Source organism: Anopheles arabiensis, chromosome 2, assembly GCF_016920715.1.
Source record: "Anopheles arabiensis isolate DONGOLA chromosome 2, AaraD3, whole genome shotgun sequence".
NCBI classification, from domain to species: Eukaryota; Metazoa; Arthropoda; class Insecta; order Diptera; family Culicidae; genus Anopheles; species Anopheles arabiensis.
The window spans coordinates 58,856,777-58,869,095 of NC_053517.1; the positions used below are offsets into that span (position 1 = coordinate 58,856,777).

General features: G+C 43.9%; 1 protein-coding gene across 1 annotated transcript; it reads left to right on the forward strand.

The window, feature by feature from the left end:
* Positions 1-208: 208 nt before the first annotated feature.
* On the forward strand, positions 209-8,181 carry LOC120908691. The gene is made up of 2 exons (XM_040319962.1): positions 209-2,163; positions 8,148-8,181. Exons 1-2 carry the CDS (start codon positions 209-211, stop codon positions 8,179-8,181), a joined length of 1,989 nt encoding a protein of 662 aa, XP_040175896.1.
* Positions 8,182-12,319: the final 4,138 nt, after the last annotated feature.

Genomic DNA, 12,319 nt, shown 5'->3' on the forward strand with positions numbered 1-12,319 from the left:
TTCTATTCATCGCTCTGCATCAAGAGCTCGGCAATTCGCTCTGTATCAAGAGCAGCAAGTGTGCTGATTCATCGTCGTCGTTTACCGCCATCGCAAATCGCCCTGCATCAGGGGCAACGGCCAACGATCGATCGCCATCGCATTTTCAAATTTCGCGCCACGTAAATTTGTTTCGGTTCGGTTTCTCGTAACGTGAGTGTGAGTGAAAATGGATAAGAAGATAAAAGCCTTCCAACTAAAGAAAAGGATCGCAGTGGAATACATCACTGCCCTCGAACGGTTTCGTGAAAGCTTTTCCGGCGATGACGCCAAGCAAATCCCGGAGGCGTCAGCAGACTTGGACAGGCATAAGGAGGAGTTTTTCATCGCGATAGCCAAGCTTGAAGAGCTCGACGACAGTAATGAGGCCATCGAATTGTGCATCAAAGAAAGAATCGAGATAGAAGGACGGTGCAGGAAGCTTAAAACTTTCTTTCGGGAAAATTTACGCAAGGAAGAAGTGTCGCTAAACGAAACGACAGGTTTGGCTTCGTCTACGTTCGCATTTGGTCGGCCAAACACCCCACACTTACGCCTTCCAAAGATCGAGCTGCCAACCTTCGATGGGGATCATACGAAATGGCTTTCGTTCCGCGATCGCTTCATAGCGATGATCGACGCTTCATCCGAGCTTCCATCGATAGCAAAGCTCGAATACTTGCTATCATCATTGAAGGGAGAAGCGGCGCTTCCTTTCGAACACACTGCATTAACAGACGATAACTATTCAGTTACGTGGGCACAGCTTCTAAAACGCTATGACAATTCTCGGTTACTCGTGCGGGAATATTATCGCAAGTTGCATTATCTTCCCGCTGTACATGTAGAGTGTGTGGACAAGCTGACAAACCTAGTGGACGAATTTTTGCGATATGTGAACGGTTTTGTGAAGCTGAAGGAGCCAGTGGATTCATGGGACACGCCACTCTCAAACATGCTTCTTATGAAGCTCGACCGTGCGACACTTTTGGCGTGGGAAAAACATTCAGTGCATTTCAAAAGGGACAAATATAGTGATGTGATACAATTTGTGGAAGACCGTATACAAATCCTTAAATCTACAAACAATTTCGCGAGTGAATCTGGTGAACGTTCGAGTAAGGTGGCCGGCTCCAATCGTCCTCCACAAGCACGTAGATCGATCGCAAATGTAGCATCTTCGCGGTCGACACCAACGGTTACATCAAGTTCCAAGTGTCTCCTGCAGTGTGCTGATGGCCATCTTCTACGTAGCTGTCCGGTGTTCAATGGCAAGGATGTGCATCAACGTCGTGAGTTTGTTTCCTCAAAGCATCTGTGCTGGAATTGTCTGGGTGATTCTCATCAGGTGAAGGCATGCAAATCGGACTATACATGTCGTATATGTCATCAGCGTCATCATACACTATTGCATGCACCCGTTCATACGCCTAGCTCAATGGTCGCGATGGCTATTCAAAACAATGATGGTATGGTGTTTTTGGAAACGGCTCTGCTATACATCGTTGACGGATACGGAAAGAGACATGAAGCAAGAGCACTTCTCGACTCGGGTTCTATGTCGAACTTTGTCTCTAACACGCTTGCTCGGAAGCTTCTCGGGATGACTCGCAACAAGGTCAACGTGTCCGTCGCAGGTATCGGAAATGCGTCACAGCTGATGAAAGGTTCGATTGTTGCAACCGTCGAATCGAGGATCAACACTCATGCATCTCAGCTGGAGTTGCTCATCTTAGACTCTCCCTTTATGCACATACCAACGGCTCCAATTGATGCATCATCATGGGAAATGCCGAGCTTGCCGCTTGCTGATCCTTCGTTCTATGTACCTGGCAAGATCGACATCATCATCGGTGGAGATACATACTGGGAGCTTCATTCCGGTAAAAAACGTTCCCTCGGCGAAGGGAAACCATGGCTTGTGGAGACTGCTTTCGGCTGGGTTGTCGCAGGGAATGCATCGTTTGGTGGTTCTCATGGTTCGCAGCTATGCCACTTATCTACCAACGTCACGCCTTCACTGGAATCGATAATGGAACGCTTTTGGGAGATCGAAACAGTCGCTGAGGATCCGATACTATCAGCGGAAGAGAATGCCTGCGAGAAGCATTTCGTAGCCACTACAACCAGAGATGCATCTGGCAGGTATGTTGTATGTTTGCCACAAAGCTCTAATCCTTGTGTCGTTTTAGGATCGTCAAAGTAAATTGCTGATCGTCGACTCTTAGCTGTTGAGCGACGTTTAAGGGCTGATCCTAAAATGAAGGAAGAATACATTAAATTTATGAAAGAGTATGAGCGTCTGGGTCATATGAAACGGCTTACCGAACCGGTCGACGATTTATGCGAGCACTACTACCTGCCACATCATGCGGTGACAAAAGAGACGAGCACAACTACTAAGGTGCGAGTTGTATTTGATGCATCTTGCAAAACCTCGTCAGGGTACTCATTGAACGATAAGCTATTGGTGGGACCGGTAATCCAAGACGACCTCTTCTCAATCATCGTTCGTTTTCGATCACGTGCAATTGCGCTATCTTCCGACGTGGAAAAGATGTACCGCCAGATTCTCCACGAGGAGCGAGACCATCAGTACCTCCGTATACGTTACAGGGAAGATCCGTCAGAACCAATCCAAACCTTCCAATTACTAACAGTAACATACGGCACCGCATCCGCACCATTCTTGGCAACGAGGACATTGAAGCAAATAGCTCATGATCACCATACTCAGTACGTGATTTTTATGTGGATGATCTATTATCGGGAACAGAGGAAATCTCAGATGCAATCGAAATACGTACACAGATTTCGCAAATGCTTAATTCGGCTGACTTTGCGTTAAAAAAATGGGCATCCAACGTACCAGAAGCACTCCAGGGCGTCCCATCAGATGATTTGGCAGCTCTACCAACACAAGAGTTGCATGATCCTCAAGTTGTGTCAACACTGGGACTTGTTTGGGAACCAGCAGTAGATATGTTTCAGTTTCGGATTGATCTGCCACCCACTGCAACCGTCTTAACAAAGAGGCTGACATTATCGTACATTGCCAAAATCTTCGATCCGCTTGGTTTGCTGAGCCCAATTATCGTTATTGCCAAAATGTTCATGCAACAATTGTGGTCCTTGAAGGTAAACGGGAAGCCTTGGGACTGGGATAGCGAGCTTCCATCACATCTCCAAAGGGAATGGGCAGCGTTTCACTATAAACTGCCATTGCTGCGCCAAATACGCATTCCTAGATTCATATCGCTTAGAGGGGCTACACGCGTGCAGTTGCATGTCTTCGCAGATGCTTCGCAAAACGCATATGGTGCGTGTTGCTACGTCAGAGCAGAAGCTCATTCAGGGGTCTCGGTGCAACTTATGGCTGCTAAATCAAAGGTTGTGTCGTTGACGAACACCAACTCAATCGCTAGGCTTGAGCTCTGTGCAGCGAAATTAGCAACGCAACTATTCCGGAAGATCAGCCAATCACTCCCCGGTACATATGATGCATTTGGTTGGACAGATTCAATGACCGTGTTATACTGGTTGCAATCTTCACCACGACGCTGGAAGCCCTTTGTGTCGAACAGAGTGGCGCAAATTCAAGCTGAAACGGGGATTAAATGCTGGTATCATGTTCCTGGCGTGGACAATCCAGCAGACGATGTATCGCGTGGTCTTCTTCCGGACAAATTGGAATCATGTCATCGGTGGTGGCATGGGCCACGTTGGCTTAGTGGCATGGAAGACGACTGGCCAAAAGAGAACCTGCAAGAGAAGAAGGTGAATTAACGGAAGAGGAACGAGTAGTAAAATTACCAGTTGCTGCAGTAGCCACCGTCAACAACTTTAACAGCAGATTATTTTCACGGTTTTCTACTTACCTAAAACTTCGTCGAACTGCTGCATACTGTTTACGGTTCATTCAATGTTTGACGGCAAAGAAATCATCGGAAAGGCTTACAACGAATGGCACAATTCAGGATCTGATTGCTTCAGTTCCGCCACTTACAAGCGATGATTTAGATCATTCCGAGTTATGGTTGTGTCACTTAGCCCAGCAGGATTCGTTTGCAGAGGATCGACACCATATCGCAAATGGTAAGGAGCTATCACGTAGCTCGAAGCTAAAATGGTTATCGCCATTTATCGACCAAGCAGGAATCATGCGTGTTGGGGGTCGACTTAGCAATGCAAATTTACCCGATTCAACCAAGCACCCAATCATACTGTCTTCGAAGCATCAGCTGTCCACGCTATTGGCAGAGGCATACCATCAGAAGTACTTGCATTCCGGACCAGAACATTTACTATCCATCCTTCGTCAGCGGTTTTGGATAATCGGTGGACGCAATCTTACGAAGGCTGTTTATCATCGGTGCCACAGATGCTTCAAGGCCAAACCCACGCTGGTGAAACAAGCCGTAGCCGATCTTCCTGTTTCAAGGGTTTCACCAACAAGGCCGTTTTCGGTTACTGGCATCGACTACTGTGGACCGGTTTACCTAAAATCACCTGTACGTAATCGAAGTCCGACGAAAGCATACATCGCTATTTTCGTGTGCTTTGCAACTAGAGCTGTCCACATCGAATTAGTGAGTGACCTCACTACAACAGCTTTTCTGGCAGCATTACGGCGTTTCGTGGCTCGCAGAGGGAAGGTTGCTGAGCTGCATTCTGATAACGCTACCACCTTCAAGGGAGCTGCACACGAGCTTCATCGCCTCTATGAAATGTTCAAGTGCAGTGAACAGGAGCGTAACGAGGTGTTTAACTGGTGCAGCAACAACGAAATCAAGTGGAAATTCATTCCACCTAGGGCACCCCACTTCGGTGGTTTGTGGGAGGCGGCAGTACGGTCAGCGAAACAACATCTCATCCGCACGTTAGGTAGCACGAGCCTTACTCAGGAAGGAATGGTCACATTGTTAGCTGAGGTTGAACTGTGCATGAATTCTCGATCTTTAGTTCCACTATCGAGTGATCCTTCAGATACGGAACCGCTAACCCCAGGACATTTTTTAGTTGGGTCAAACATGTTGTCACTACCGCGAGTTGATAGAAGCCAGGTTCCAGCGAATAGGTTGAAGGAGTTCGATTTGGTGCAAAAACATTTACAATCCATTTGGTCGCGTTGGTATCCGGAATACCTACAACAGCTTCAGGCCCGCGCAAAACATTCCATGGCTCAACCGGTACAGCTAAAAGAGGGACAACTGGTAATAATCAAGGAAGATAATGTGCCACCTACCTTATGGCCTATGGGAAGGATCACAAAGTTACACCCAGGAAAGGATGGTATCGTTAGGGTTGTAACACTATACACAGCAGCAGGAAAACAGATTGTTCGAGCCACAGCTAGAATTGCGATACTTCCTAACCTCGATTCGTCCAACGAATGAAATGATAGGCGAAATAACACGAGGATACAAATGTAAACAATCACACCGCACATACACACGACACTATTCACTCAGTGACAGATCAACACATGCACAACATTTACTGATCAGGAGAATTTAGGCAGAACTACTTCCTTTTTCTTATTGATTACAATTTAATTTCTCAGATAATTTAAAGAAATACTTTCTTTGGTGGCCGGAATGTTGGAAATTGAATTAAATTGCATTGTAGTTAGTTTAGAAAATTTGATTTATCGAAATTGCATGTTTTCGTGAATTGTTTCAAATAGTGAAATATTTCAATTGAACTAGATCAGTTACGGATGGGAATTGGAGAATGAACTCTTAGGATTAGGATGAAAAGCAAATGAACTATGTAATGAAATGACAAGTGAATAAACAGTAGCAAATTGATTGGCGCAAAGGACACAACGGCTTATCCATTCTCTTCGGTTTTCGGTAATCCGTATATCACAACCAGCTTTTTTTAGTGATAATTTATCACAATGTTGTATCAATGCCTCATCTTTTTATTGCTTGTTACAAGATATTGGATTTCGTGAAGCGCCTCATCAGCATCGAGCGAGTAATAGCATAACGAATGGCTACCATTTTGACCGGTGTTTCAATTATTGCTTATTTCAATACTTTCTCTTGTTGCCTATTGGTTTATATCTTCGGAATACCCTTATTTAAGGTATTTGAAGAAATCTATTCATCGCCAATTGATATAAGAAGTAAAATAAATCAATAAATTCGGTGTCCATCTTTCCCTACAACAAAGTGTCCGTCTTTCCCGCTTTGGTGTCCGGATGTTTAAACCATCAGAAAACAATAGTTTGTATTACTTTCATTCTCGTTCTTTCGCCAATTTTTTTCATTAATGATCACGACAACTCATTCATTAAATAAAACTTCCGGAAATATAAACAATACAAGTTGTAGAGCTTAAGATCGGCAGTAGTCAAATTAGATCCACAAGGGTGCACATGATTGAAAATTAACCAATTTTGCATATATGATGCCAAAAATGTTTTCGAATGTGTTGTTTAACTTTAAGTTAGGATGCTGTATTGTTGATTTTTTCGAAAATTACCATTTTGATGCATTTATGAGAAGTGTCCATCTTACCCGCAGTGTCCGTCTTTACCTACCTTCCCCTACTTACTACGAACCATCATCCAAGTGCAGTAAAATGCTTGCTTGAAAGGATTGCAAAATCGTACGCTATGAACGTTGAACAATTACAATTTTTCATGGTAGGGGAAGGTAGGTAAAGACGGACACGTTAAGGGAAATGGGAAAAATCTAGGGATATATAAGTGCAACGACCATGAAAATGTGCATACATTATCTTACACTCATGTTTTATCAGAAAATGTGTTAAAACTTTAAAGTTTCCATCGATTTTTGCGTTTTTTTTATGAATGAAAAACATTTTTTTTTTCGTGAAGTTTTGAAATGTTCGGGTAAGACGGACACCTGATATGGGAAAGATGGACACCATGAAGGGTAAGATGGACACCTGTAGAAAAGGTTAGAAAGTGAAAAGTTTTACAATATTTTAACAAATTTTATCGCTTTCCACGTCCTGGTACGTGTATAAACCAATTCTTGGTCTATTGCAACGACGATTCATTCAGCCATGAATTTAGGAATTGTAAACGGCGCTTGTAATATATCGTAGAATGCAGCATCTCAAGCATTATTGACATATCGCGCACTTACAGCTGACGTTGCTCTAGCTTACAGAACAACAGTCTAGAACTTCCTTTTAGGAAATTACTCCGCAAAAAGTCCACGACCCCAGTATTCATGAGGGACTTGTTAACAGTTTAATCCATTTTCCACCATGTCAAAATTTAACATTTGATTTTTGTAATCCATTTGAATTTCTCATCTATTCCTGGACAATGTCGTATAAATGCCCCATCTTTTTATTGCTTAAAGTTGTCCAAGTCGTGAGAAGATATTGGATTTCGTGAAGCGCCTCATCAGCGTCGAGCGAGTAATAGCATAACGAATGGCTACTATTTTGACCGGTGTTTAATTTCTCGCTTATTTCAATACTTTCTCTAGTTACTGATTGATTTATAGCATCGGAATACCTTTATTTATGATATTTGAAGAATTATATTCATCACCAATTGATATAAGATGTAAAAAAATCAATAAATTCGGTGTCCATCTTTCCCTACAACAAGGTGTCCGTCTTTCCCGCTTTGATGTCAGAATGTTTAAACCACCAGAAAACAATATTTTGTATTGCTTTTACCCTCGTTCTTTCGCCAGTTTTTTCATTAATGATCATGACAACCCATTCATGAAATAAAACTTCCGGAAATATAAACAATACAAGTTGTAGAGCTTAAGATCTGCAGTAGTCAAATTAGATTCACAAGGGTGCGTACGATTGAAAATTTGTTTTGTTCGTGGATTTAACCAATTTTATATATATTATGCCAAAAATGTTCTCAAATGTGTTATTTTACCTTCAGTTTGGATTCTACATTGTTGAATTACTCGAAAATTACCTTTTTCATGCATTTATGAGAAGAGTCCATCTTACCCGCAGTGTCCGTCTTTACCTATCTTCCCCTACATCAACCCAAAAACGCGTGGTACAATGCAATAAAGTGAAACAATCGGAGCTGTATAACTAGGACTAAGTGAACAACTTTAACATGCATATAGCGGATTTATATTTTCCATAAATCGGGCCTCTATACGCAGATGGGTGGATAAGGCTCAGTACGAGTTGCGTTAAACATTAAAAAAATGATTTATTGAATTTTAGTATTTATTCATCCATTGAAAGTATATCTTGCGGGAAAAATAATCTTATGGTTCAGCAGTGACATTACAACTGAACTGTCCTGTAAATCTGAAATGAACTACAACTCCAATTGGGAAAAGTAATGGAACAATAATATACACGGAATAAGGACATTCCTGGGTCATGGGTTTTTTTTTTATATGCGCACATGATGAAGCAACACAGTTGAATGCAGTTAGTTTAATGTTTTGTATCAGCATTTAGCACTCCAGGATACCCATGGCTGCTTGGTACACAAATAGTCTTGCAGAAGATGGGGCACGGGTCAATAATAATCCGTGACAGTGAGCCCTGTGGAAGGAAAATTTGGACCCATATGTCATGACATTTAATAGTATAATATAGTAGTCAAACATCTTCTTCTTTGCCACAGCAACCGTTGTCGGCCAAGATCTGCCTGTGCCACACCGGGGCATGGTTTTTAGTGACTTTTTGATGACCCATAACAGGTAAATAGGCAGTCATACTGGAACTTAAACCCATCCCGCTGCGCAAATTCGAGCAGTTTCCAGCGCAGAAAATGTACCAAAATCTGCGCTGGCCAGCGCAGACTCGCTGTGCAAAGCGACGGAAGGCGTTCTGAGAATTTTATCATGCCTTCCTTTTCTCTCCAACGGCAAATTTGTCGAGCAGCTCGTCGAGCTGCCCGTCCCTGGGTCCGCCTCATACCCCTCGCCTGAGCGCGCTGCCGAAGGTTTGGATGTGTTGGTGCGTCAGACGGCCAATCGCTGTCAGCCGTCGTCCGTGCTTTTTCCCTCCATAGCGCTATCTCTTTCTCGCGTGTGGTCAATGCTCGCGAGTTGTTGTGGCGCCAAAAATGCCGTTAACAAACATTGCGGCGATGAAGTTGCATTTTCACAAATCAAACCAAAAAATCGCAATAAGTTCAATTGCTGCAATGTAAAAATGACTAAGGAATCGCTAGTTTACGCTGGAGGGTTTGCTGTGCAACGCGCAGAACCCTAATTCGCATTAACACGTTCAGCCCGACGCTGATTTTCATCAAAATTCCGTTCTGCCAGCATCAAGAACGCAAGCTGATTGTGAAACCAGCATCCTGGAAAGTTCACTGGTAGTCCCTGGGACATGTCATCGTGCTGAACGTGTTAAGCATCAAGCATAACTTTGTTACCCTAAGCTTTTGCTTTCGTATGTTGTAGATTACATAGATATCCTGAGCCATCTGCGCGTGGGTGTGAGCGTGCGTGTGTGTGCAACACTTTCGCCAAATGTGTTTTCTTCCGGAATGTTATGATCAATCGGTCAAAGAAAGGAAGGTGTTCATGAAAGGCGGAAAGACGAATTGAGGCCCCTGTCAATGGTAACTGATGACCGGGAGCAGGGGGTACTGACACACAGCTGTTGGAAGATTGAACAGTACAGTAGATTGAACTTAAATTGCCGGCGGATGGGGGAGGGGGGGGGGCACGGAGCCCAAACGATCATCTTTGCCCTTGTCGCTAATAATCTGTCCACTTGTAGACATACGGCATACTACAGACTAGAGATCTTCGGCGACCGCCTAGTCCGCCTACCGTTAGGTCCACCGCTGGTTCATGACTGGGTGTTTTTTTTTTATCGTGGAGGTGCATTCTTCCCCCTGCCTGCAGCGTATGCATCGGGCAGAAGACAGTGTGGCAGTATGCAAGTTGCACGCTGGATAGGAGCGATCCCGCGGCACCTCATTACTCACATCTGCATGCCCGGCGTGGGTTCTAACCGCGTATGAACCGTCCGCCGTAGCAAGAGCTGACTATCCGGCTACGTGGTACTCAAGTCCTGAATAGGTCGGTATGATCGCGTAGGCCATAATGACAATAATAGTAATAATAATAATAATAATAATAATAATCATAAGAAGAAGGAGAATTTAACATAGCAGTCCACACTCGGGGAAGGACTGCCGGCAATCGGCGTCATAATAACTACTCCAAACCAACAAGTCACCAGAGTCTGGACGGACAGGTGCAGCACCATACGCGCACCGTAATAAACAAATCCAGAATCCTCTTTTGTATGGATTCACTTCAAAATGTTGTTTCCACTTGCGCCCGCTAGCTGAATTAGAAATAAATGTGCAACATATCACACGCTCGTTTGCTTAGATCGTGTGTCTTTTTAATACCCCCAACAGCAGAGCCGATCGCAAAGATGCCAATGCCAATGGTTGTGTTGTCTCTCAGGTAGCGAGATCGAAATTGCATGGACTTTGTAGACGCAGCGGATGAAAATGTACGCATCAGAATAAAATAGTTTTGGGGTTTCCAAACGCACGCACACATACAAACACGCGCGCAAACACACACACACACACACACACACACACACACACACACACACACACACACACACACACACACACACACACACACACACACACACACACACATAAACACACACACACACACACACACACACACACACACACACACATACGCACTTTTGACATTTGATTGATTGGAGTTGAGTCATGAAGGACGTGCTTTTGCTGTCGCTTCTGATCGAAGCTGTTTTTTATAGTGTTTTGGTGCGATACACTGGTGCTTTTCCTGGACAAGGAATTTGGTTCTGCCTGTGGTTTCCGTGCGTGTAGCGGGTTCTGGCCGCGGGCCTTTTTCTGCTGAGGGGCAGAAGCGCGGAACGTGCTAATCTTGTGCAACGCGGGTGAAGCCGCCACTATAGAACAAGGTCGTGTTATAAGGAAGTGCGGTTGTTTGTAGTGGTGTTGCCGTGGAAAGTATCTCGTGCATTTAGGATACACACTGTACCACTTAAATATTGATAGTGCGCGTGAAGTATAGTTCGGTATTACGGGTGCCTCTACGCACACTTCCACGCAAACAATGAGACCCGAAATTTTGAGTGATTCAGGCCGAGGGGTATGAGGAAGCTTGAGGAAGCAAGGAGAAACGCGCTGCGGTGAGAGCGCGCTTTGCTTTTTGAGTGCGCTTGTCACTAACACAAAACGAACCCAGCGTATTGGAACAAGCCGTGTTTGATTGTGTGCGTATGTCGACGGCTATTTCAGCTGGAGAACTCGTTTTTTATTTGCACCCAATTTTTGCCGGTCAGTCTGTCTCATTCTTACTACCACATTTGACTTCATACAAAGTGGCAAAGTTTGACGTTTCGAATGTTGATGTTTTTAATCTCCTTGATTCTGCGTGATAATGTGAACAAAAACTTGTTATAGTGAAGTGTATTAATGTGTTTAATGTTACTTCGACGTGCACAGTTAATTTAAATATGAAAAGTGTTGGAAAACAAAGTGTTGTAGTGATATTTATGCCTGTTTGTACCTCGGCCCAAGAGGTAGACATCATGTTAACAAAGTCAACAAAAAAGGTAAATAACAACAACATGCATCGAGGTATATGCTCTTTTTGCAAATGTAAAAGAATTATGCCATATCCAAATATAATGTTAGATTTGTGACAAAAGTGTTTGTACTATTATTTACCGAGTTATTCCATTTCCCTCCCCGCCCATTCACTTGTGTACCGGTAAAATTATAAAAATCGTGGCATATCGTTGTGCATTTAATGTGTTTTATGTTTATATAGTTTAATATGCGGCTAGTTAATTTCGCTGCCGTGGTTAGCATACCGGACACGCAGATTATGGGGTTGCGGACGCCAAACGAAATCCGGGATGCAGCAATAACCGGGATCGCACGTGTACATCTTGGCTTGTACGTCGTGGCTTTGTGATGAGCGGGTCGATCCGAACTTACCGGGTCAGTGTCATCCGTAAGTGACCAGTAGTCGTTCGGGTCGACCCGAAAGGTACAAGTAGGTAAAGTAGGCCCAAGCACCGGGTCGGAAATGCTTATACTTTTACGTACCTACTGATTATTCGGGTTGACCCAAACTCGCTGCACCCACAGGTCGAATTTCATTCCTAAAGTGATCTAGCAACCCTTACTGCAACCATGGTTCGGGATCGATTCCGTGAGACTCCGGATCGTATCGTAAAATTAATCGTATGACCCACCCCAAGTATACCTGAACCCACGAGAGCAGTAAAGGACAGTTAACACTTTTGTTTGAAACCCGGTTATAAATGCCCG

Excerpts from the sequence above, each read along its gene's own strand:
- LOC120908691 (XM_040319962.1), top strand. The coding sequence starts at position 209 with ATGGATAAGAAGATAAAAGCCTTCCAACTAAAGAAAAGGATCGCAGTG. Across the intron at positions 2,164-8,147 it reads ACCAGAGATGCATCTGGCAG|ATGGGTGGATAAGGCTCAGT; the intron begins GTATGTTGTATG and ends CTCTATACGCAG.